Source organism: Corvus kubaryi, unplaced genomic scaffold (assembly GCF_017639235.1).
Source record: "Corvus kubaryi isolate FWS band 111438036 unplaced genomic scaffold, C.kubaryi_AGA036_p1.0 37334, whole genome shotgun sequence".
Lineage (NCBI taxonomy): Eukaryota > Metazoa > Chordata > Aves > Passeriformes > Corvidae > Corvus > Corvus kubaryi.
Genome location: NW_024581108.1, coordinates 8,829,374 through 8,854,399, shown reverse-complemented (window position 1 = coordinate 8,854,399; position 25,026 = coordinate 8,829,374). Strand labels below are relative to the sequence as shown.

The 25,026-nt window shown below is 39.7% G+C and overlaps 2 protein-coding genes and 1 long non-coding RNA gene across 5 annotated transcripts; 2 read left to right on the top strand and 1 right to left on the bottom strand.

The window, feature by feature from the left end:
- The first annotated feature begins 1,162 nt into the window (after positions 1 to 1,162).
- On the top strand, positions 1,163 to 7,866 carry LOC121665633 (holocytochrome c-type synthase). 3 transcript variants are annotated; one of them, XM_042030133.1, is made up of 7 exons: positions 1,163 to 1,268; positions 1,686 to 1,835; positions 2,529 to 2,677; positions 3,274 to 3,422; positions 4,556 to 4,675; positions 5,223 to 5,309; positions 5,552 to 7,866. In XM_042030133.1, the coding sequence occupies exons 2-7, from the start codon at positions 1,721 to 1,723 to the stop codon at positions 5,748 to 5,750; spliced, it is 819 nt and encodes a 272-aa protein (XP_041886067.1). In that variant the 5' UTR covers positions 1,163 to 1,268; positions 1,686 to 1,720; the 3' UTR covers positions 5,751 to 7,866. The 3 variants fall into 3 exon arrangements, with proteins under 3 accessions (XP_041886067.1, XP_041886068.1, XP_041886069.1); XM_042030134.1 differs by lacking the exon at positions 1,163 to 1,268 and adding an exon at positions 1,421 to 1,523; XM_042030135.1 differs by lacking the exon at positions 1,163 to 1,268 and having other exon boundaries at positions 1,684 to 1,835.
- Positions 5,224 to 9,245, bottom strand: LOC121665636. The gene is made up of 2 exons (XR_006016440.1): positions 9,031 to 9,245; positions 5,224 to 5,364 (listed from the first exon to the last, which is right to left on the bottom strand). It is a non-coding gene; the product is annotated as an uncharacterized LOC121665636 (long non-coding RNA).
- A 4,514-nt stretch (positions 9,246 to 13,759) lies between these two features.
- On the top strand, positions 13,760 to 24,815 carry RWDD3 (RWD domain containing 3). The gene is made up of 4 exons (XM_042030132.1): positions 13,760 to 13,870; positions 19,247 to 19,725; positions 20,437 to 20,552; positions 20,651 to 24,815. The coding sequence occupies exons 1-4, from the start codon at positions 13,786 to 13,788 to the stop codon at positions 20,763 to 20,765; spliced, it is 795 nt and encodes a 264-aa protein (XP_041886066.1). The 5' UTR covers positions 13,760 to 13,785; the 3' UTR covers positions 20,766 to 24,815.
- Positions 24,816 to 25,026: the final 211 nt, after the last annotated feature.

Below are 25,026 nucleotides of genomic sequence, written 5' to 3'. Positions count from 1 at the left end.
AAAGGATGAATATTTGATATTGCTTTATACTTGTATTTTTATTTCATGTTCACACTGAATGGCAATGTCCTTGTTAATAAGAAAGATCCTACTTTGAAAGATGGGATGTGAAAATTATCTTAAAAGCACTCTTGAGAGGAATATATAAAAGTTTTTTAAATTCAGGTAGTTATATATTTTGAAATACTGCTGCTTAGAACTATTTCAGTGTGGTTTAGAATTTGTCTTTTTAAATCTTTGTGATTTTTTTTTTGAAAGAAATGGGAGAGAATCACTCATTTCTGTATTTATGTGCACCCTTCTTTCAGATTTGAATTTGATTTTTCTTCATCCTAAGCTACTGTAGTAACTGTATCACTTGAAGACTAAATTCCTGTCTACTTTAGTTTTATTCTTAATTGTTGCAATGAAATAGAATATTTGGGGAAAAAGCTATGGTTGTTTTTTGATCAATTCTAACTGTTATACATTTATAATGAATGTTCCTCGTCTCCCCACCTGCTTTTTGTATTCGACAGCCCCTTGAGAGTCCATGTGGTGGGATGAACATTGAAATAGTCCGGTGGGGTTTGTACCTACTGTTACAGTGGTTACTACGTAGCCAGGTCTTATCACTTGTTGGTCAAAAAGGGATGGGATGAAGGCAGTATTCCATGCTCTGATGCACAGTGAGCTCCATCTTCTGTGCGTCATGCACGGTATTTCACACATATAGTTAAACTGCATCTTCTGGCTTGGAAATAAGGCAATATTCTTAGGACATCTTAAAAGAGAAGTGATACTTTTCTTGGTTAGTTGATGTTCAAAAATAATCTTAAAGAACCTTACTATCTCTGCAAGTTTAATACTAAAAAGGATACACCTTTACGGTAACGATGCGTGCTGCTAGTACGTTGTGAGTCCCTTCTACACTTAAACAATTATTTACAAGGGATAACGATTTCGCAAACAAGCCCACAGCACGAGGTACAAGCACACGTAGCTCTCGCTAGCGCAGCTGCCCGGGCTTACCGCGAGCCTCGGTTCGCACAGCTCGCTGTCGCTGGCAAGCGTAGCCCCAGCTCCTGTCCCCGGCGCTGCTCCCCTCCGGCTCCCCCGCGCTGCGAGACCTCGGCACCTGCGCACCGGGCGAGGCCGCAGCCCCGGGGCGGGCGGGGCCCGGTCCCGTGCCCGCCCCTCGCCGGCGGGCGCAGGCGTGCAGCGGAGCCGCGTTCTCGCGAGGAGCTTGGGGCCGCCGCGGAGGCGCGGGCCGGGCCGGGCCGGGCGAGGTGAGGAGGAGGAGGAGGAGGATGCGGAGTGCGATGGGGCAGCGGCAGCTCCGGGGGCCGCGGCGCTGGGGGCGGGCGCTGAGGCGGGGGCGCCGCCGGGCCGCGCAGAGGGGCGGGCCTGCCCTGACCTTGCGGGTCGGTCACGGCGGGGGCCGGGGCGCTCCGGCGGGAGCCGCTGCCCTTCACGGGGTGTGCGGGCACAGCCCCCGCCAGTGACCGTGAGGAGCGGCTGGGGAGGAGCTCGGGGCAGCCCTGGTAGGCGCTTGGGTTTCTGTTTGGGCTAGAAGCTTGTTACTTAAATCGATTTTTCAGTTAATTTTTTAATTGTGGTGCAGCACTGTATCTGCACTTGCCGTTCATCTTAATAAATAACCAGTGTAGATTTGTGTTACGAATGTTTGCTTTCTTTTTCTTCAGAAACTTGATCTAAAAAGGCCCGGTGTGCAGAGGCCATGGGTTTGTCCGCATCCTCCCCGGCTGCTGCAGAGCAGTCACCGAATGCATCCAGGCAATATCACACGGCGTCTCCGCCGTCAGAATGTCCCATGCATCAGGAAAAAATGAGCGGTAATCATTCTTGAAACCTAAATGAATTAAACTCTACATGGAAACCAGACTGAAAAATTTTGGGGGTAGGGGAGAAATTCTTCAAATAAACTTCAGTTTTTCGTTCTCAAGTAACCTTTCTTTAGGAAGAGTCACTTGTTCACCAGAATGCTGTGTAAGCTGCTTTGTTTGGAGAGACAGGAGGTGCTTGCTATAGAACCTGTGGGTTACCCCCAGTTGTCCCATTTCACAGGGGCCATATAAATCTGTTCTGTGGTGCGGTACACCACAGAGGGTCAGGGAACCCCTACAGAGATGGTGACTGCTTGACTGGTTGTCACTAAAACCCGTGCATCTGGAAAAGGGCTGCAGAAGGGTGGTGAGATGAATGCCTGGAGAAGGACATCAGCTCTTCCCGTTGACTTAGTCAACGCACTGGGTTAGCTCCCCTGAGGAAATCTTAAGTACAAACAATTCAGTATTGGGGCCAGCATGGGGTAGGAAATGAATATTCAAAGACTACACAGGAAACTCAGATCTTATAATGATTTTGGGTCCTGAGACGCAGGAAAGAGAACAGTTAAAACTGTTGAAAAGCTCAGAAGAAAGAGTGAAATAGCCATTTGCATTTATGTGAGCCTTCAGTGAACTTTTCCATTTCACGTCTTAGAGTTTTCATCTGGTAGCAGAATGTATACTACTCTTGTATTTAAGGTTGTCCAATGCACATGAAGACTGCTGATCATAGAACTGAGAATACAGATGATGTTCCTGCACATCAAGAAAGAGCTTATGAGTTTGTAGCATGTCCTGTGAAGTCTGGTGCTTCTCAAGTGAAAGATGACATAGATCCCAGCAATATGGTAACTTTTGCTTATTTCACATGTTTTCTTTAGTCTTGTTTCTTCTGAAGTATTATACCTGGAAATGTAAATAGTGTTACAATGTAAGCTGGAAACTCTGGGAAGTAACTTTTTTTTTTTAAATGCTGCTTTTTCTCCTTTTGTGTGAAAATTTTTATTTCAAAACAAATTACATCTTATTTAACATTGTATTAAAATTTGCATCGCTGGTGGTTTTCCAGTTTTTAAATATCTCTTGCTCTCTACTTACTAGTTCCATATATGTTTTTTATGATACATTAGTGCATTTTAGGTTCTGCGTAATAGCAGTATGGTTGAGTTCTGATTAGTGTCTCTCCAGGATTTCCTCTGATTTACAAAAAGCATTGCTCTTTTGAAAGTTGAAGTTGAGGCAGAAAGCATTCCTTTAGTCTTCTGATGACAAACTTGAGCAGAGACTTCTGCTGCAAAAAAAGATAATTTCAGTGGATTTAAATAAAGGCTGAACTTCTTGATCTTTGTAGGAGCTGACTGATTATGCTTTGATTTTTCTTGAACACTGTAACTTAAAAAAATGTTAATACTCTAATTTGTTGTTGATTCTCCTTGTTCTCTAGATGCCTCCTCCCAATCAGCAGCCATCCCCAGGTCAACCATTTCCACTGTCAACTGTTAGAGAAGAATCTTCTATTCCTAGAGCACATTCTGACAAGAAATGGGTCTACCCTTCAGAGCAAATGTTCTGGAATGCTATGCTAAGAAAAGGGTAAATACACTGTGAATTATCAGATGGTGTCTATGAGCCTGGAATTCATGAACTAGTATCATTAGTTATTGTTCATTATTTTTTGAGAGTTTGTGGATTTTAGCCAGTAAATAATAAAGTAGCTCTTTTAAAAAATACTATTTTTATAAACCTCTTTCTTTTAAAGGGTGAGTTGGTCTCAAAGGCCATGTGTCTTCTAGTGATCAGGAAGATAGTAAGGAACGTCAAGCAACTGCTACTGGCTCAGAAAATTATCTTTAAAGTCCATGCACAGTCATAGACAAAGTTTCCATGATTGTCAGCTTTCAAACTCAGTTGGTTTCACACTAATCATATAAAATGACAGCAGAAGTTCTATGTGAGAGCATCTAACTTTGCAGAATTGCTGAAAATGGGGAAATTTGCAAGTAGATATTTTCTGTATTTACAGGAATTTAGCGTAGACAAGAAATAACTGAATGATTAATGTCTCCTGTGGTCTAAAAACCCTCCTGTGCTGTGTTTCCTCATTCTTTTGTAATGATTTGTTTGTCATTCTCGAACAGGTGAACTTTACAGGTGGTTTACTTTAGGAGCAAGTTAATTCTTTGTTCTGTGTGTTGATATGGTTCATAACACAGTATGACGTGAGCAGCCTGTATGAACATACAGGTTTTGGTCCTGTAAACATTGAAGTGTGTTAAATGTTATGCCAGTTGTAAAGGAAGCACACATACAGTCACAGTGCAGTGTCAAGAGAGATGAAAAGTGTTTCTAAGTGTTTGCAAAATGTATTGAATACAGGACTTCCGTGCATTAGGAATACAAGTGGGATTTTTCCTAAGTATTTTTATGAAAACTGTGGATGTGGTGATGTTTGCACACTCTGATAACTTTCTGATCCAGTTAAGCTGTTAATTTAGCTATGTAGGATTTGTGGATCTCTCTGATGATAAGTTGGATAACTACGCTTCTGCACAGAAAATGAAGTGATTCTCAAGATGCTTAAGCAGATGAGCCAGAAGTTTGCATACTTGTCTTGTGTCTGGCATACAACCTTAAATCTCAATTCAAAAGTTCCTCAGATAAACTGAGGAAGGTGGAGTAGTTACGTTGTAATGTTTATAAACTGTTTTCAACTTCTTATTTTTTAGGTGGAGGTGGAAAGACGATGACATAACAAGTGAAGACATGACCAACATTATTAAGATTCATAACCAAAATAATGAGCAAGCTTGGAAGGAGATTTTGAAGTGGGAAGCTCTACATGCTATGTACGTACACATGAAATGTTGCATATGGAATATTTGTCATTATGTTATGACAAAGATATGAGTTGTAAACTTAGATTAGCATGACTGTCGTAAAGCAAACTGTCACTTTTTGTTTAGGTCAGCATAGTCCCTGTTCCTACAAGACACAGACTAGTTAAGCATTTGGTATTATATATTTTTCTCTGAAATTTCATGATCATTGTTACACAGTAGTTTGGATTATGATTTTCTGTTCTTTAATCTATTAAATCTGTGGATTAGATTTGCAGAGAACTGCCTTGTTGACAAATTAGAACAATGGTGTGGAGCATATCCGAGATACTTTATTGTACCAGCAGTAAGTGCTGGCAGAAACTGGGTGGCTTTTCAAACCTTTAAAGAAAGAAAAAAAAGTTGGTTTATATCATGTGTAATTAATTTTTTACTGTTGCTTTTTCTTCTGCTCAGTTTCTATGTTACTAAAATAAATTACCATAGTGGTTTAATCACCGAAAATAAGACTATTTTAAAAGGTAAAAACTATTTTCCTTTTTAACTGTGTGCACAGGGAATGTCCATGTGGGCCGTCACTGATGCGGTTTGGAGGCAAAGCAAAGGAGTACTCACCAAGAGCCAGAATACGTTCATGGATGGGGTACGTGGGCAGGAAAGAAGGTCTTCCAGTGAGATGGGAGGCTAGAGACGTGTGTCTGAAACCATGGTGTAGAATTAATTTAAAGATGTTTCAGAACTGGTATTGCAAGTTAGAATTGCCAGAAAATAGCAGTACTTATGGGATCTTACAGACAAATAAACTTTGAATTGGGCTTCACTCCTTCTCCCAGGTTCATAACATCCATTAAAATATCTCCATGGCTTGTTACCTGTCCTTTCCAGGTACGAGCTGCCTTTTGATCGGCATGACTGGATAGTGGACCGCTGTGGGAAGGAAGTGCGCTATGTTATCGATTACTATGATGGCGGGGCAGTGGACAAGAACTACCAGTTCACCATCCTGGATGTGCGCCCTGCGCTGGACTCGCTCTCGGCCGTCTGGGACAGAGTGAAGGTGGCCTGGTGGCGCTGGACTTCCTAACTGCTCCTGTGGTGTGTACTCAAACAGTAACCACTTTCCTCCTAGACAAGGGACATGTGAATATCAGGACTTGAGAGAGAAGTTCACTGCAGCTGTCATTGCTTTCATCATCACCACTGTTCTTTGGGGGTGGGAAAATCTCTTGTTAAGTACACCAATGTGATGTGGTGTTTCAAATGGAATAATAAAGTTACAGTGGCAAAAACATGTATCTTAATTTTCTTAAAAACTGGGAAGCCTTTCTTACTTTGTCTCAGATTCTGCGTAAGCTCGCCTTCTTTTCATTTAATGACTTGAGTGCTGCTCCAAATACATTACTATTCTGATTCTGACTGGAGTTCTGAGTATTACTTAGTGAAAACTGGAAATTTCATAAATTATTTCACATAATTAAAGTATTTGGATACCTCCATGATGAATAAAGGGTAAAAGATCTGGACTCTTTCAAATTACATGTTTTATTTACACTGTAGAACCATGTATTTGTTTTCCCATTTTACCTATTCAAATACATACTTCCTCAGAAAACTTCAGTTAATCAGTTAAAGGAGGTGTAGTGTAGTATGAGTATTTTAAAGGTATGTTATGTAGAAAAGGAGAATATACTCCTGCCTTAATCTGCAATTTATCTTTGAGCAGAAGAACACGTTAGAAGCAGGAAATGAGTGTTACTTTTAAAACAGCATTTTTAAAAGGACAAAAAATTGATATTTAATGGCTATTTATTTGAATATTTAATATTGAATTTGAAGGTGGTTTTCTGATGTAAGAAAATGCATTATTTTAGTATTTTTATGTCCTTAATGTGTGTCATGTAATGAATTCAGGACAGAGCTAAGCCTTATTTAAAGAACCTCCTGCAGTGCATCTGTATTCAGCATCCTGGCTGTGTTAATGATATTACAGCTTGGGTTTTTATATCATGAGGAATTGCACAAGGGGGAGTGACTACACAGTCACACATGTGAGTATAGTGAGGTATATTCCAGATGTGTATATAACTGGGCTAAAAGGGTATGAAAAGTGCCACGGTTGATTGGAGTGTTTTCTAGGAGCGATGCACCGTGTAAAGATTTGATTATTGTTTGTGCTTAGTAAGGAAAACTAACTTTTCTCTTTTAAGTCTTCCACTGTAATAGCTTTAAGTTTGCACAACTCATTAAGTTTCGGGTGCTGTGCAAAACACTTGAGAATGGAAAGGAGTAAGACATTATTACATTGTAGCTTCTCAGATAGGGGAAGCTGCCTTCTTGAAACTCCCCAGCCTTAACGGGGAACTAGCTGTACATTTCATTTTCTGAAAGTGGCCTATATTTAACTGACATTGGAAGCTTTTTTTTTTTTTTTTTTTTTTTTTTTTTTTTTAATGGGAAGTTCCTCTCAATGTTTCAGGAAAGTCATTTCCCATTTAGGGAAAAACTAGTCAGGGAAGCTTTCCTACTTCAGAATTCTAATGGTCACAAATAGTTCCTACTTCAGAGGCAACTATTGTGCAAGGTAGAAATAAATATTATGCAGAATCCTAAGAGGAAAACCATGCTCTTGCCCATATCCACTTTGCTTATTCCTTTTTCACCTTCAGTGATTCAGATATAGATATATGCATGATAAACAGAAGAAAAAAATTCCATCTGAGTAGGCACTGTATGGATGATATAAATGAAAAGTGAGTTTGTATGAAGCATATCTGACAATGAAGGAACTGCTCTGTTCTAACAGTAAAGATTGAGGAGCACTCTTTTTGGGGTGGTGGGTTGTTTTTGGGATTTTTTTTGTAGCTGTTGGTTTATGCATTTGGCAGCTTGATACACTGAGGATTCTGTATCTCTCATAACTAAATACGGAAAGGCTACACCACTGTAGGGAGTACTTCAGAAGCTTCAAAAGCACGAGTTTGCTTTGTTGATTTCAGCAGTATGATGTGGAGAGCATTATGGAAATTGGAATTGCTGCCAAATCTGGGGAAACTGTCACAAGCCACTTCATGTGTTTACTATCTCCTGTTACGTTCCATCTTCCACAGATTCAAAATTGTTCTTTTCTGTGCTACTGTTAATGAAATGTACTACTTTGTCATCCAACTAAAAGGAGAATCAAATAAATATACTTTTCTTAACTTTGGTATTTGGTGATCATACTTTTAGCTGTAAGAATTATTAAGATGAGCTTCTGCATGTGTCATATGAGATTATAGTCTGTTGCAACTACAATCTTGCTATGGAGGATATATTTGATATCGTTACTAGGTATTATTGTATATTACTACAACTTAAGTATTGTCACATCTTTGAATATATACTTACTCATTTTTCAGGTGAATATAGAACCAAAACCCAAGGAACTAAATTCAGATGTTTGCTAACTTAAAAGAGCAGTTCTGAGAATAAGAGCATATTACATATTATTACATATTATGTAATATTACATATTATGTAATATTACATATTATGTAATATTACATATTATGACAAAAAATACATTCATCCTGAGTCTGGCTAACTTGAGAGGAATGCAAGGAAATTTAAAAAAAAGAGTAAATGAAAATAACTAATTTCTACAAGCAGTAAGACTTAAGGAAGTGAATGGAGTTTTCTTCTTTAGGCTTGGGTTTCTTGATGCATGATGTATGGATGTCAGAATTATTATAATTCCAATGTAAATTTGAAAAACAGTGATTTTAATTGATTTTTTTTTTTAATCCTTAGGAAGGATGTTTTAACTGAAAAGCTATTGTTCAGGCTATATTAAAAAAATCTGTGTATACGCGTAAATAAATACATTTATATCCTTTCTTTGTAAGTATAGGAAGGTATGGAGAGTTCATGGAGCCCAAGAAAGTGAAGAAGTACCCTGATCCAGCCCTTTCAGGGAATTCTGCAGTGACATCAGGTTCCCAGTCCCGGTCAGGCTGAAACAGAATTTTGGAACCCAACATCTCAAACCAAGGTTAACCTTGTACACATTCCAAAGGGAAAATGCAGACAGTCGCTAAAAAAAGGCTGCTTCTAAAATTAGTTCTGTATTTAGATATCTAAAGTTCACCCGTGTTCTGCTTTACTCTGCCAAAGCCCTGCTTGACCTATGGTGTTTGACTCTTGTAGCCGAAACAAGTTAGGGGTGCCCTCCTGGCCTGCCCTGGAGACGTGTTCTGAAGGATGTTGCAGTGCCCAGAAACTGCACTCTGGGACTGGTGGAAAAGGACTCCAGCATAACACTTCCAACTGTAATTAGGCCTTGGGTCATGCACATGCTGTCACATGCTGTCAGGAATGGTACTGACCTTTATTTCCTGGAGCAGGAAGCCATTCTGCGTTCAGGTATGGGTTTTGTCTACTTGCTGTTGGCATTGCTTCAGGCTGCAGTGGCTCCCCTGCACTGGGGTGCCTGGCACTGCTGCACTACACGGGCACCAGACTGGGTGCTCTGCCTCCAACACCCTCCCTGCTCAGTCACGATGGACCAGCTCTCTGCTCTTCTGCAGTTTGTCCTGTGAGGATCTGGCCAACGCGAGTGCTCTGTAATTGGGGAGTAATTCAGAGGCTTATCTTCCTGGGATGCCTGGAGTTCCTGACGTCTGTTGAGCCTGCAACATTTTGCCTTTGCAGGCAGTTTGGAAGGGGGAGCTGTAGCTCTCCTGTTCATTTATTTTTCTTTCCCCTGTGCCCTAGAAACACCTTTGCTCCTTCCTTTCATACTATGCTGATGGTCCTAGCTTCAATTCCTCTAAGAATTTTAAGCTAAGCCTTAAAATTTTCTGTCCTGCTTTGCTGTAAAAGAAGGAGACTGTGTTGGTGTAAGAAGATAGTTGTGTCCCTTCTTGATTATTGCTACTTTCTACTCCCAAAGCAAAATGTTCTGAATTACCACTTTTGAATTATGAGGTGAAAGAGGCATGCTAGTTTAGTGTGAAATGCTGTCTAGTGTTTACATAATGTATTCACCATCAGGACTTTAATGTGCTCTGTAAATTTGAAGTCTCAAATGCGCTGATGAATACTGTTCTACTTTCAAAAGGTGTGAGTGTGGCAAAGGACCTCTCAGTGCTCTGAAAGTAGTCATAAATAGTCTGTCATCCTATGCACTCCCATTGTGTTTGTTCCACTCCTGTATCAAAGTGTGGGGGAAGAGTAGTTAATGTGCCTAATCGCAAAAGATGGAGGCACAGGCACATTGCTGTAGCTCAGCAGCTAAAAATGAACTGGTAGACTAAGAAGCACTGCCTAATATTTGGACTCCTACTGAAGTTTGGTTTTTATAGAGGGTAGAAATGCCTTTTTCAGAATCATCACATTTCAAAGACATCTGTTCCCAACACTTACTAAATTGAATGGCATGCTAATTCTCTGTCTCCCTTTGCTTACACCTGGAGGAGGATCCATGTAGTAAGGTTCCACAAGTCAATGTACTTGATGTGGAAGCTGAACGTTTTGAGGATAGGCTATACTACTTGATGCTAGATGTGCTTATGTCCTCAGTATCATACTCTTCCCTACCCACAAGTATTTTTACATATGTTCTTTTTAAAAATGCACAGGGTTGCTAGCTTTTTACAAATTTTTAGTGGGCAACTTCATGCATTTTTATTCTCACTGAAAGAAAATATGTTCTCTTTATTAGTCTATGTTTGTACAAGGTAAATTGCATGCAAAGATCTTTATGCAGTGAATCAAGTAAGTATTGATTCTCTCACCAATGTTAGTATTAGGAATCTGGGGTCATACTAGACATGTCATGTCATAAAAAGCATTAGATTTTTGCATTAGATGGCTAATCACTTTTAGGTGCTTCTCCTTCAAGGAAAAATGGCTTGTCAACCTCCTAGAAGAAGAATCTTATATTCTTTTATGAATGTGACAGTTACAGCTATTTGGTCTTAATACTTGCACATCACATTGCATAGAAACTTCTGGGCAGAGTACTTGGCTTCAAACCTAATTGTGGAGCCTTGAGCATGTGTGAAATGACACATTATTTACCAGGGAGCCACAGATTCCGATGGCAGCTCCTCATAATACGTGTCTGCATATTTGTGGAGTGGGTACATATTTTTGACTGGAGTCTGAATGAATCCAATTTTCAAAGGATTATGTAAATTTATTGGAAATATTGGGATAGTTATTAGGCTTCATTAAGAAAATTTAAAATATTAGGTCATTTCTTTTGCTGATGTTCAGTTTGAACCATTGTGCCTCTCATAATATAGAAACCATTACATTTGTTTTCTACATAATATGGCAAAAAAAATCAACCTGTCATGTTTTTTGTTTTCCAATGTTTTGCCAATTTTGTGGTAACTACAGAAAGTTTTAGCTATTTTGCTAACATGCTGCTGTTCTTGCCTCCAGCTTCTGAAGACTATGACCCCATAAACCTCCTGTCTGCAGAGATAGCTAATGCTTTAATTGATCATTAGTACACTTTCAAAATGAGTTTCCATCTGCCAAAAGATTAAGTGTCTCAGGGAATTGACTTAGAGCAGTTTGATGCATGGAGGATAAATGCAAGTGCCTTTAAAAAGCACTGCTAGATCACAAATCCATGAAAAACTTGCTTCTAAAATACTTACAAAGAAAGGTAATGGAAAAGTAGTAGAAAAGGTTTTTCCTCCACTTTGCTTTTTCCTCAAATTAGAGATTTTTTTTAATATATCAGTGAGAATTTGTTATCTCATTTTCAAGAATTGAAAAGCAAAATCTCATGAAAATTTAACCTTACAGCAAACAATGCAACTTTTGGCAGCTTTAATTCGCAATGTAAACTTTTTGTTAAATGAGTTTATTTCAACTGTAAAAAAGACAGAGAAAAATGAAAAAGAAAATAAGAAAAGAAAAAAGAAAACTTTTGCACTAACTGTACTTGAGAATACTGGGGGAAAAATAATTCCATGTTTTATCATGTATTTACACAATTACTGGGATTGTTTATCCTTCTGTTTTCTTCAAGCTTTTGCCTCTTAGTTTATTTGGAGAGATTTTACAGGTTTCCTGTTGGTTTCTCTCTGCCATTTTTGTACAAGCCACTTTGGTTAAGACTTCTACCACTGCAATAACACTTACAGTTGTTATTAGAGAAATGGTAGCTTCTTTCTCAGGCCTCTGAAAAAGCAGTGCTATTTAACTCAGGTAAGAACAGTTCTGACTGGTAAGAATGCCATTTTGGCTGCATTAGAGCTGGCAGCACTGTTGTACCAGAAAATATGGGAACTGCAGCTGTCCTGCAGCAGTGCCAAAAGGCGGAGGTGGTTTGTGTTGCACTGGTCCGCCATCACCTTCGCTGTGGTTATGGGTTCCTCATTAGTGTCTGTCTCATGAGCGCAAAATGGGCAACTGCAGTGACATCCTAGTGGTCCTTTAATGCCTTCTGGAATGTGTGTTTTTAGGACTGCCTGCAGCTGCGATCAATGAGATGGCAAAGGGGCTGGCATGGAAATGATGGTAAAAGGAATAAGATGGATGTTCCAAATTAACTCTTTTCCAAATGTCTGTCTACTCCTCTGATTTGCTTGTTAGGTTAGGGAAAAACCGGTCAAAACGCACCATTTTATATGTATTCACTGGTGGTTGTTGAAACAACACCTAATTAAGGCTGTAATTATAGTGAGTGGAAGGCAAAGGATACTGCTTTTGCAAATAACACTGGGAAGACTAATCTTACCTATGTATGAAAGGTTGCATTCTGTTTGCCTTGTCAGGCAAAGTGGAAGATTGTGGTGGCACAATCATTTTGTGACAGGATGTTGGAGCTGGTTTAATATAGGCTTACTCTAAAAAGCGAGACTTTTCTTTTTTAACTTTATTTGCCACATGTTGATGGGAAACTATCCATTTAGAGAATATGGCTAATAGTCTATCAAACACTGCAATGCTTGAAGAAATAAAAAAAAGGAAGAGGGGAAATAAGATCTTGACTTTCAATTTCATAACAATAGACTCTGAAGGCCAGATTGTAACTGTAGAAGTTCGTTTCAAATTTAAATATTTAGCATTTTCAGTTGTCTGTGAATACAAGAAAAATTATTACATTAAGATGGAATTTAGATCTTTGACATGAAGCTGATCTTTTCATAGAGTGAAAAATATCAAGCTGACATTATACTGTCTCGTTTGATGACTTCCAAATGTCAGAGTGCAGTAACTTATTCATAGGGACCTCCATGTCTAGTGATAGTGTCAATTCAAGACATTTACATCGACTTTTTTATTTAAACATGTAAAATGGAATATGCAAAGTAGCAGAGGAGAAGGAGGAAAGACCGGGGCAAGGAAGTTCTTAATAATAGAATGGAGACACTTCTAAGGCCAATTTCCACCACAGCCTTCTCTCTGACAGCTGCCAAGTGTAGTGCTGCTCTCTCCCAGCATCTCCCTCCTCCCCTGCTAAGCCCCCTCATAGTTCTTGTTATTTCAACACAAGTTAGGGGCTTAAAAGTAGCAGGATATAATCTCCTGAAAAGTAGTAACCCCCCAGCCCTTGCTTTTTAAAGTGATTTTTGTAATAACAGAAGATACGGAATGATTTTGCCTGGGAGTTAATTGTACTGTTGGCAGTGCACAACCTCGGTATGAGCGCTTGTAACAGGATTGCGAAGTCACAGTAGTTGATTGTAAGAAACATAATTTTATATTCTAGTAACTCTTTGTGCAGGGGTGTGTGCGAATGCAACTCCGTGGGTCGTGTGCAGCCCGAGGCCGAGCCGGCTCTTCCTCACCATGGGTCAGATCGTCGCACAACGCTCCGCACCCCGGGGCAGGGACAGAGGGACAGGGCGCGGGCTCCTCGGGACAGGGGCGGAGGGAGGGAGGGACAAAGAGACAGGGCGCGGGCTCCTCGGGACAGGGCCGGACGGATGGAGGGAGGGACAGGGCGCGGGCTCCTGGGGACAGGGACAGACAGAGGGACAGAGCGCGGGCCCCAGCCGCCGTAGAGCAGCCATTTTGTTCTCCTCCCTGTGGCGCGGGCCGGCGCGGCGGCGCCCCCTGGCGGCCATGGTGCGGGCCCCGCGGCCGGCAGGGGGCGCTGCGGCGCGCTGGCGGCCATGTCGGAGCTGGCGCGGGAGGAGCTGTCGGCGCTCGCCGCCATCTACTGCGAGCCGGGCGCCTGCGAGGTGCTGGCGGCCTCAGGTGACGCGGCCGCGCTCTCTGCCCGCAGCCCGGGCTCTCCCGCTACCCCGCGCGGCGGCTCGGCCCGGCAGAGCCTCGGGAGGAAGCGCTCCGTGGCCGCTCACGGCGGGGCTCGGCCCCCGGGGCAGCACGGGCTCGGTCCCTCGCTGCTGCCGCTTGTCGCGTGTCCCTGCCCCGCCGCGTGTCTGTGCCGCCGGCCTCGCTTGGGACACGGAGCCCAGCGGGCCCTGCTCGGTTATAGTTAGGGACCTTCTCAGGGCCCTTGCACGCCCTGGGGGCAAGCGAGGGGCAGCCTGAGAATGGGCTGGCTGCCCTCTAGGTAAACAAGCACGTGAATCTTGTACGCGTTAAGAAGACGAGGTATTTATCCGGTAAGACTGACTAGGAGTACAGCTGTTGCAGTGCATGAGAAGCGTTGGGTCATCTCTGTATTTTTCTGGGGTAAGGTGACCACCGGGGCACTGTGACGTGCCAGATGTTCTCCTGCTTCAGCAAGATGTGTACGGCTGTAGTTTTTACGGGGTACCGAGGCTGATGTGTCTGCTGTAGGTGGAATGATCAGGTTGGTAGTACTTGCCCCCATCATCTGCTGGATGATGTAGGCAAGGAATGTTGGAAGCCTGGACGCCTCCATGGTTTTTGCAACAGTCTTGGTGGCCACTGATCAGAACGTAGTATTAAGAGATGGTTTTTATCAGTCTGCACTGTACACTGCTGTGAAGATGCCCCTTCAGCAAGGGAGAATGAATCTCAATAGTTCCAGTGTATAATAGCAGCTGCTGTCAGGCTGGATATGCAAGTGTTGGTGCCTATTCAGATCCAGACAATTAGTAAATTTTGCTTAGTGCCTACCACAGATGTGACAACTCTTATGTATTTGTTGGGGAGAGATACACATGCACATATGCACACAGAATATGCCTATATTCTGTATCACAGGTCCCCAGTGTCCTGGGAGCTGTTGCAGAGGGCTGCTCCCCAGCAGAGTGATGGACAGGGAGAGCTTCCTGCTGGTTGGACTGCAGTGAAGTCCTGGGGAATGCTGCTAAAGATGGATGTAGTGGTCTGGTGTCAGATTTTGTCTGCACATGTATGTATCGAGCCCTAAAGAACTGGGATTGATAAGGAAACACGTTTTTACTGTGCAGGTAACTGAGTGCTGGAGGTTGCCAAGAGAGCCTGTGCAGTCTCCCTCACTGGAGATATTCAGAATATCTGGATATTGTCCTGGGCAGTTGTTCCTGTTGTAGGTGACTGTGCTTGAGGGGAGAGGTTGGATGAAGACATTAGTGTCTGCAGGGAGCACAATTAATCACAGTAATCTAAAACCAGAGTTTTGTATCTCAATATGCATGATGCACCGCCTGCTCCAGTGCAGGCATGCTATTCTGCCTTTTTTTAAAAAAAATTGGTATGTAGGGTTGTATCTTTAAAATATGATTGATGAAATGTTTCAACTGAGCTTTATTTTTGAGTGAAAAAGTTCAAGAATGTTAATTTTGGGCATAGTTTAAAAAAACAGTATCCAGGCTTATCAGATGTTAATTTTAAAAAATGTGAGCGTATCTGAACATTGCATATACACGTCTGTTCCTCCAAATCTGTTGAGAAATATAGGCACATTCTTCTCTGTGCTTCATATATGGAAAAATGATTTTGTGTTTATAAGTTGCCAGAATGTAAGAGGTTTGGAAACCTTTCTGTACATAAAATGAGGTGTCACAAGTGCACAATAGGAACAGGCTATTTTATTTATATTAATGTTATGTGACCTTGGAGGGCCTTTAACCACGCTGTGTTCATGATACGTTAGGATCGGGTATATTTGATTGATTTACATAGTTTTCTGCTGGAATTGAAAAGATTCTTTACAACAATGATTATTGGTATTTTTCATCCTCTTGGAATTTACTTGTTGGAATTGCAGAATCCTCTAGTATACAATTAACTTTCGCTTCAGTCATTAGCTTACATTTCCTTTATCTCTTCAAACCATGTAAATTGTCATTGACAAATGGTGCACAGACATAACTTCCAGGAAGACTGTTATGTTATACAATCTCTAAGACATTAAGAGTAATTTGTGTGTAGATCCATGGGATCAAAAAGCAGGCCATTGGGGATTCATGGTGTTGAGGAATGTAAGAGAATGCTTTTACAGGTCTCTTGGTATGGTAAAAACTTTGGCTTTTTGGAATTCAGCAGTGAAGTATTCAGAATGCAAAATGTGTTTTTATCAAAACCAATGTGTGGATGAATTTAAATAAACTAATTATAGCATATCTTTTTTACCTTACATATCTATTTGCAAAGATTAGTGTTACAGATAGAAATCCGTAATTTAGTTGTTAATCTGTTCTCTTTTGGTCTGTTCACCAAGCTTGCTATAAAAGTATATTTAGATATTCTAAGCTTGTACGTTAGTAGGTGCCATTTTCTGAATTTAAAAATAGACTGCATGTGTTGCATAAAATGCCTTTGGGCAGGAGAGGAGGGGGATATCTGTCTGGTTGACATGGAACATAAGAAAAAATCTGAAGTATGCTAGAGCTAAATATACTGATAAGCATGCAGCTATGGGGGAAAACGAGTTAAAATGTATTGAGTTTAGTCTGATTAGCACATTAAATGCCAGCGGAACAGTCATACCCAACCTTTTATTTCAGAAATAATTGCTGTGTTGCTGTGAAGACAACTCGGCCCTTGTAGCATGTGCAAACAAAGGAAATATTTCTTTGGAGCCAGGTTGCGCAGGGCGCCGGTGGTTTGCTCTTTGTTCTGCCAGTGTCTGCAGCGCTGGTGCAGAAAAGGGATGCTGCAAGGTTTAAATAAACTTTAGATGCTGTAGCCCTGCAAAGGTTTTGAACTGATTCTTCTTTTTAAAAGTAAGTCTGAAGCAGATGTAAATGAGCACGGCTGGGCTTTACCCGATGGCTCAGGGTGATACACCTTGGGATGCGAGGCTGTTTTGCTTCCTTCAGATTAGTTCATCACAAGGAAAGGTGTGAGATTTTTGCAGGCTTAAGATAAGATCACTGCAGCAGGAGGCTCTTGTCAAAGGGGCAGGGTTGGCCTCTCTATCCCTCTGTTACTTCTGAGCTGTGGTGAGATCTGTTGTGACAAGCTAGTGGAAAAATCTTAGGAGGATTATCAGAAAGGTAACATGTTTTTCTGTCACTGTAATTAAGCTGGCAATAGAGTAGTATTTTTCAATTTGTATAGGCTGTGCATTTTAAAATCTCTTGATGACATAGTTTAAAATAAAGTGATTCATGGGGAGAAGTACAATAATGCTAATCCCGTTCAGCCAGATGCCAGCTGGCTGTGTACCTGGTGGGGCTGCCCTGAGAGGGGGCAGCTGAAAGGGCATGGGGTAGCAGCACTTTGTCTGGTGCAATGCTTGTGTGTGCAGACACCTCTGTGGTGGCCAGAGGGGTGACTGCAGCCCCGGGATGCACAGGACAGGCTTTTCTGCCCGTGTCTGTGGTTATGTGTGCTGAGCCTGGCGTAATGGCAGAGGAGCTACCGCTGCTGGGGCCCAGGAGGAGACATTTGTCAGGACAGCAGAAGACAGAGATTGAAATGGGAAGGTTTGAGGTCCTCCTCTGTAGCTACTGACCACTTGCAAGGGTCTCTTCCAAGGCTGGTGTTTTTCTGAGGAATGCATTTGCCCTAAAAGTAGTCTGGAGCCTTTGATAGGGTCTTGGAGGATTGAAGACAAACTCCTGTTGACAGGAAGCGACTCTTTTAACATATGGTGCCCATAAGGACAGGCATGGTTGGGTGTGATTTCATTGGATTCAATGGATCTGCATCTACTGCTTTCACCACTGGATTTGAGTCTTAGGTAGTGATGTAGATGTTTGAAGGTGGTGGTCTTCATGGTACTGCTAGATTTGATTATTGGGCTTGGAGGGTTTTCTGATTTTACTTTGTGGCTTCTCTGACCTTGAGAGTTCTTTGTATGACCCAGGAAGGAGGTTTGGAAACAAGCCCGTGGATAGCTCTCTAAAGTACTTCTGTCTGTCCAAGTCACTTTTAGGTTCTTCCACTTTTTTAGTAGATTTGAAATATAAAATCATAGAGGGCACTGTGAGAGGTTGGTTAGTGGGATCAGCAATACTAATCAAACATAATTCAACTGACTGCCGTGTAAAGGAAGGTAAGGTAAGGTACGGGGGGGAAGAGCACAAGTCACTTCAAAAGACCTGCTCTGAAACTCAGCTCTGCTCTAATCTGCCTTTCAAATCTGGCTTCTCCTGCCCTCATAGAGTGAATCAACCTGACATTTTAGCAATTTTTGAAAGAAAAGGGGTGAAGTGTTTAGAATGCATCAAAGTGGTGAAGCAGAGAACATCTGAAGAAGATCATCTTTTATCTGATTGATACACTCTTACTTCATGGCAGAGGAGCAAAAGTAGGTTAGGTCTTTGTCCCCGCTTTTCACTTTGTCAAGTTTTGTATTGTTTTTGTGTGACACTTTCAGTTAAGAAGGTTTTATTTCATGAATGACTGTACATAACTTTCATATTAAGCACCTTTGATTTTATGATTTATCAGGATGATGTTGTCTTTAGCTTTTCCTGCTGCATACTGTGTGTATCCTTTTCACTCTGAAAATAATTCTTTTCTTAAGTAGACCTGCAACATATTTTGAGCAGATATGAAGATATATAAACATACATTAATATGAGTACATGCATATTTATATATGTGGTATCTAGGGTCAGGTGTCTAACAGAGATGTTTTCCTTATGTCAGTGCAACTGTTGTAGAGGAGTTGGCAGAAAAGATTTAAGCATATTTTTTCTGCAAGTTGTAGGGGACAAAGAATCTGACTTTTTTCTTTCCAAGTCTCTCCTAAGTGTGGAACTGCTTTTGAATGATTGTCTTAAAAAATACCCCGTGCAAGTCTGTTTGCCTTGCATTAGTATTGGTGTTAGAAGTCTTACAGATTTCTTTAGGAGCAAACTTAGAGCAGTGCTGAGTCCATCCAGCAGAGTCTCTATTTTCAGTTGTCCTTGCTTTTGCTGTTGAGTTGTAGAAGCTCAGTTATGTGTTTGAGAGAGACAATTCTTTATTACTGGCTTGTCTAGACTTTGAAAGAACCAAAAGGTGTGAATGCTTTTTAGAATGTGTTAATAACTTTCTTTCTACTATGCTACGGAAGTGTTTCATTTCAGGATTCCCTGCAGGTATAGCTTGAGCCATTGGTTGCAAGCCCCCACCCTGCAAAAAAAATCACCTCCTTTTATTTTAGAGGAAATGGCAGTTATTTGTGTTGAATTGTTAAAGAAAATAACATGATTTAGTGATATATATGTATTTCAACTTCAAGCAAACTATTAATGTTTATTTTTTTTTAATATTTTCCAGAAACACATGGAATCTCATTTAGAATTCAAATCAGTGTGAAAGAAGTGTTGGATACAGATGTAGTTTTAAAGCTGTTATTTCATTTACCAGTCAATTACCCATCAACTCTACCGGATATTTCTGTTAACTCAGACCAGCTTACAAGGGCCCAATGCATGGACGTGAAAGATAAATTACTTGAACAAGCAAAGAAGCATCTTTCTGAACCCATGGTGCATGATCTGATTCTTTGGGTACAGCAGCATCTTAAAGATGTCATTAAGCAATCAGCAACAGTTTGCAATGAAAAAACTGCTTTGTCAAAAGGAACAGAAGATGGTATCTGGATGCTCCTTTTGCATTTAGATCACATGAGAGCAAAGGCAAAATATGTGAAAACTGTGGAAAAATGGGCTTCAAATCTAAGGCTGACTGGAAGACTGATGTTCATGGGCAAGATAATATTGATTCTTCTTCAGGGTGACAGGAGCAGCATTAAGGTGCAGGAGCAATGAATGTTGACTAGTTCTATTGATTTACCACTAAAACCTCCATGTCTGAATATTTTGTGTGTGTTTTTCTAAGATTAACTATTTTGGAAACAAATTGATCATTATCAGAGTAGGAAGGCCCAGCAACTTTATTCTGTATTTAAAAAAATGAAGGTATTCTGTTCTGTCTACAGTGATACCTGTACACCTGTGGCCTGTATTGCATTGCTTCCCACTGTAATTATACCCTGTATCCCTTTTTTCCCTGACCTTAATATGCCTAGATTCAGTTTCCTGTATTTCCCAAATGCCCCAGAAAGTTGAAAAATTTTTGGTGAGAAGTTAATAACAGACATATTTCTAACTCATTGCTAACTGTCTCTTTCCTTGACTTAAAACCACATGGTGCTGCTACTGCATGCCTGGGCTTTGAAATTTTTGCCTGTATATTTGACCTCCCATTGCATTAGGTTGGTTTTGGTGGTGATGTTGGAGGAGAATGTTTTGGCTTTTCTAATCATGTTCTCTAAATCAGTTAGGCATGCACTTAACTTAAAACTGATTAATAGAAGCAGTCATCCACTTTTTGGGATGGGCACTTTCAAAGTTTGATTGCTATGTTCTGAAAAAAAGTCTACGTTTTCAATGGGCTTTTTTATTTTACTAAACTTTGAAAATACTAGGTGGCATGTAATATTTTGGGATTTTTTTGTCTTTTAGGAGTACTTGATTCTTCAGAAAACTTCTAAGGTAGATGTGGACTCAGGTGGAAAGAAATGCAAAGAGAAAATGATGAGTGTACTGTGTGAGACAGAAATACAGTCACAGCATAAAAGGTATAATTTAGTACTGTTGTGGATAGAAAAGTAACAGAATTGATAATTACATTCTGACAAATCTAGGTATATTCATGTCTTTCTCTTTCACAATGTAGGTTTCAGACATTCGAAATCAAAGAATATTCAGCACTGGAGGAGCTACAAAAGGAATTTGAAGCTGCAGGACTTAAAACTCTTTTCTCTGAGTTTGTCCCTCCTCTCTTTAAATAAAATTAAAAGAAAACACTGGACCTTTGACCAAAGCAGTAGTTGACTGCAGATGCTGATGGAAGATGAAAGGACTTGTGGCAAACAATGTTGAAGCATTTCTGCAAAAAATACCAGTAGTAGTCATCCTTTTGCAAGAAGGGGGCACATTAAGAACTGATAATTTTTTGGCATTTATGTATTAATAGCTTTTTCCAACCAATGTGACGTTGATTGTGATAATTGCATGGCAAGCATGAGAGATTGGGAAGAAATAATGTTAAAAACATAGTCTTCTAGTCAGACTCTGTTTTGCAGTCCCTGTTTTTCAATGTTTTGTTCCTTCTCATGGTAGAGTTTATTGATAATGGCCTGCTGGAAAGCATGATTAATTTTGCTTTGTAAGATTATATGAAGATATTTCTATAAAGAAACATAGCAAACACAGATTTGAATACGTGAGGACAGCATACACTTAATATCCCTTAAGAGTTCATCTGCTAATTTTTCATTCTCTCCATTTAATTGACTGTAAATGCTAGATGGTTGATTTGAAGAAAAAGCTCATGTCACTTGGGGCCTGAAAAAACTTAGAAGTGTCTTTTTGAATATTAGTTTTTATTTTAAAATGCATAAAAACACCCACATGGAGGATTTAAATTGATTAAAAGCTGAGTTAAAGCCAATTGTAATATTTTCTTTGATAGTTTACAGATGTCTTTTTACACTTTATCTGGTTTTACTGTCTGTGCAGCTTTAGATATCTTGATTCAATTAAACTGTTGGAGCAGTTTATATGCAGACTTCAGTCTTCTGTCTTTCAAGACTTCTGTCAAGGTTTGTTTGGGTTTTTTGAATTGGTCACTGGCCTTGACCAACTTACATATTCTTTTTTTATCAGTAGTCTGTGTTTTACATCTGTATAGTGTTACCAATTACATGCATAATTTTATAAATTGTGCAAGTTGTGCAAGTTCTGTTTACCTAGGGAGAATTGGATACTTATTTCTTAGGATTATTAATGTGTATCCCTTGATTTTTATTTTACCTGAAGCCATTCTGTAGCAAGACTAGATAAATTATCTAGCAATAAAAATCTTGCAGTCATGAGTTTCTTAGTAACTTAGCACTGCCATTTGCTACTTCAGTTGGTTTTAGCATGTAGCTAAACATGTGCTTTACTGCTCTCTAAAACTCAATCCCAGAAGCCAAATGTCTCATGTATTCTGTGTTAATTAAACAGATTTGATCAATTCAGTATAAACTAATTTATTTCCATTCTGCTGGGGGAAGACCAGTGCAATTTGTTTAGTTCCGAAAGTGCAGTTTGGCTAATCATTATGTAGGATCTGATTTCCTGTTTCATACTCAGACCATGAGATCATACCTCTTTCTTTGTATATTCTAGGTAAGCAACTAAAGCAGACTGGGAAGATTTTATGTTTCACTGTTTGAGATAACAGATGCATAAAGGGTTGTAGATTGTTTGAAAGTTTCTGAAGTTTTTCAGAAGTTTGGTAATTTTCCTAATAAAGAGTGTCTAAAATATGTATGCTGCATGCTATTTTAGGGACTGATGCTAATTTAATGAGATAGTAGCAAAGTTCTTCTTAATGAGTCTTTCATGTTTATCAGTACAATACTTCAGGCACAGTAGAAAACAGACTGGGTTGAACAGGTTTTACAAATCTGTTCTATATTATTTTGAAATGGCTTCCTGAGAGACAGGAAATCTAATTTTCTATCATTTTAAGTGTATGTGAAGATGAATTCTTGCTTTTATAAGGAAGAACAAAACACAAGTATCTTTAAAATATTAAAATAACATGTATTTTAAATTACAGTTTCCAGAATCAAACTGTTCTCAGGTAAAATATCTGTTGAAAAATTGTGTGTCAGTGCAGTATAAAGTTTTGAAAAGCTTCAGAGGCTCTCTCCTCATACTGTGTGACAGATCTGACAAGTATCAAACTCAAGAAAAGGCCTATGCATGTACAGCATAAGAAAACATAATCAGTATCTCTCTGCAAAACTAAATGTTGTCAGATTTTGCCAGATGCATTGTAAATCCACTGATTTTAGGAATCGGGTTGAATGGCATACCTACTCATGTGATCTCAAATTGCATGTGACTTCAAAAATAATTGAGGCGTAAGTTGTTGTGATCATCTTTCTTGCAAGATTAGATGCAGACTTACTAAAGTTTTCCTGCCTACTAGAAAAGCCATTTGTGGCCATCAGTGATTGCCAGTTGCACTTGAATATAAACCCATATATTTTTTTGAGTTTTATTGCCTGATGCCTTCTTAGTCAACTATTTGGTCAGAGCTGGCATTCTGCAACAGCCAACTAAAAAGAAAAAGTGCCAGTTGGGTAAGTTGCAGCTCTCTCCTGATCATTTACTCATCATCCTGCCAAAATGAAGTTGTTGTAAGAAGCTAGATGATTTCTGTGTTTCAGGAGTTGGAAAATGCATTTTATACAATGGATTTTTACCATAGTTGGATTTGTTATTCACTAGCTTACAGTGGACAAATCCACAAGTTCAATGTAGGAAAGGACTACAGTTTTTTAGCTCGGTTTGATGTGCTTCAGGAGAATTACAAATCTGATCACCTTGGTACTGTTCAGACAGCAGAGTACATGAAAACTGATGTCAATCTGATTCTGTTAAAGCAAGTGCTTTTCCTCCCTATCAAACAGTCACTTACTTTGAAGGGTAGGAGGATATCTTCTGTTCAGACAAGTAAACAATATTTTTAAAGGCTGTTCTTTTGGAAGGATGTTGCAGCTGTCTGTTAACTGATGGTTTGTTTGCATTCATTGTAAAAAGAGATGAGCTAGCCTACAAGCCTCTGGGGCACAAAAGTCATCAAAATGGGTCCTGTGGTGCATGTTCTGCCTTCCAAGGGAATCGAAGCACACACAAGAACAAAATGCACAGATACAGAAGAATAAGATGCAGGGAGAAAAAATGCATATCAGTGTCTAAAATGTTAGTGAAGTGTATGTAACTATCAGAATCTGACAATTCAGTTGAAAGGAAGAAGAAATCCACAAATTAAAGATGATTTAACAAATTAGAAGCTAGCTTTCTTGTAGATATTGTGTTATAAATAGTTCTTCAAACAGCATGGTTAGTAAAGCCTTGTTTCCTGTGGCCTTGCTAGTTTCTAAGCTATAGCACACATGAAGCCTTCCCTGCCAGAGATACATTCCTGATGGTGTTCTCCCAGGTGGCTTTCCCAGTGCCTGGTATTGATTGTGTGTAAATTGATTATTGCTTGCATAAATCTTTAAAATATGAATAGCATTTTCCCACCTGTTAACTTTTTCATCAAAGTTGTAGGTACTTGGTTTCTTTCAGCTTGTTAATCTCTCATTTTAATTGAAGTGACTTAAATTCAAAAGTTCTAGGAAGACTTTGTAGTGTAAATAACGCTTACTTCTGTACGGACAGCACAGATGTATAACCATAGTTTCCTTTAAAAATCAGGCTAAAAGGAAAGATGTTGCCATAGGACTGACAACTTGAAGAATCAAGTTTTTTAGGACAAAACTGAGGTTTGATTGGTCTTTTTGAATACCTTGGCTTATTAAGTGTGAACAAAAGAAAAAATGGGTTAAGGAAACAAGAAAGATCCAGAGAAGGGAAAAAATGGGGGACATCAGTATTAGGGATTTACCTGTTTTTCATACTTATTCAGTCTCATTAATTCCTCCCCCTCTACTCCCGAATTTGTTATTTGGTGTTAGAGGGAGGAGAAGACACTGTAGGAAGTCATATATGAAAATCCTTGACATAATAAATTAAAAATAACTGAAAGTAGATTTGGTTGTTTTGTGAATAAGGCTGATTTTTGTGGTTTTGTAGTTACATCTCATTTTCCTATAATAAGATCATTTGTCTCTTACTTCTGATGTGAATGACCCACCAAACCCACTGAGATTAGTATGAATTATATGCAGAAGTACTGTAATGAGCCTTAAGAAACTTCATAGTGGAAAAAATACTTTGTTTATGTTGTTTCTTTTAAAAATAGTTTAATAAACCCTGCATATGGATGATTTAAAGCCTAGTGTCCCTTGATTTTTTCAGCTGTATCTGTGAAAATATGAACCTAATCATGCTATAGTACATTTGAAATAAGATGATGAAATGTTGCACTCACTGTGTTTCTGCCAGAGTTTGAGACTGAAATTGCTTATATTATGAAATAGTGCAATTTCTGGAATCAACTTTAATATATCTTACAGTAGTACTAAGCATTATCATCCTGTCTTT

Excerpts from the sequence above, each read along its gene's own strand:
- LOC121665633 (XM_042030133.1), top strand. The coding sequence starts at position 1,721 with ATGGGTTTGTCCGCATCCTCCCCGGCTGCTGCAGAGCAGTCACCGAAT. Across the intron at positions 4,676-5,222 it reads TGGGAAGCTCTACATGCTAT|GGAATGTCCATGTGGGCCGT; the intron begins GTACGTACACAT and ends CTGTGTGCACAG. Across the intron at positions 5,310-5,551 it reads AGAATACGTTCATGGATGGG|GTACGAGCTGCCTTTTGATC; the intron begins GTACGTGGGCAG and ends TGTCCTTTCCAG.
- RWDD3 (XM_042030132.1), top strand. The coding sequence starts at position 13,786 with ATGTCGGAGCTGGCGCGGGAGGAGCTGTCGGCGCTCGCCGCCATCTAC. Across the intron at positions 13,871-19,246 it reads CGAGGTGCTGGCGGCCTCAG|AAACACATGGAATCTCATTT; the intron begins GTGACGCGGCCG and ends AATATTTTCCAG. Across the intron at positions 19,726-20,436 it reads GTGACAGGAGCAGCATTAAG|GAGTACTTGATTCTTCAGAA; the intron begins GTGCAGGAGCAA and ends TTTGTCTTTTAG.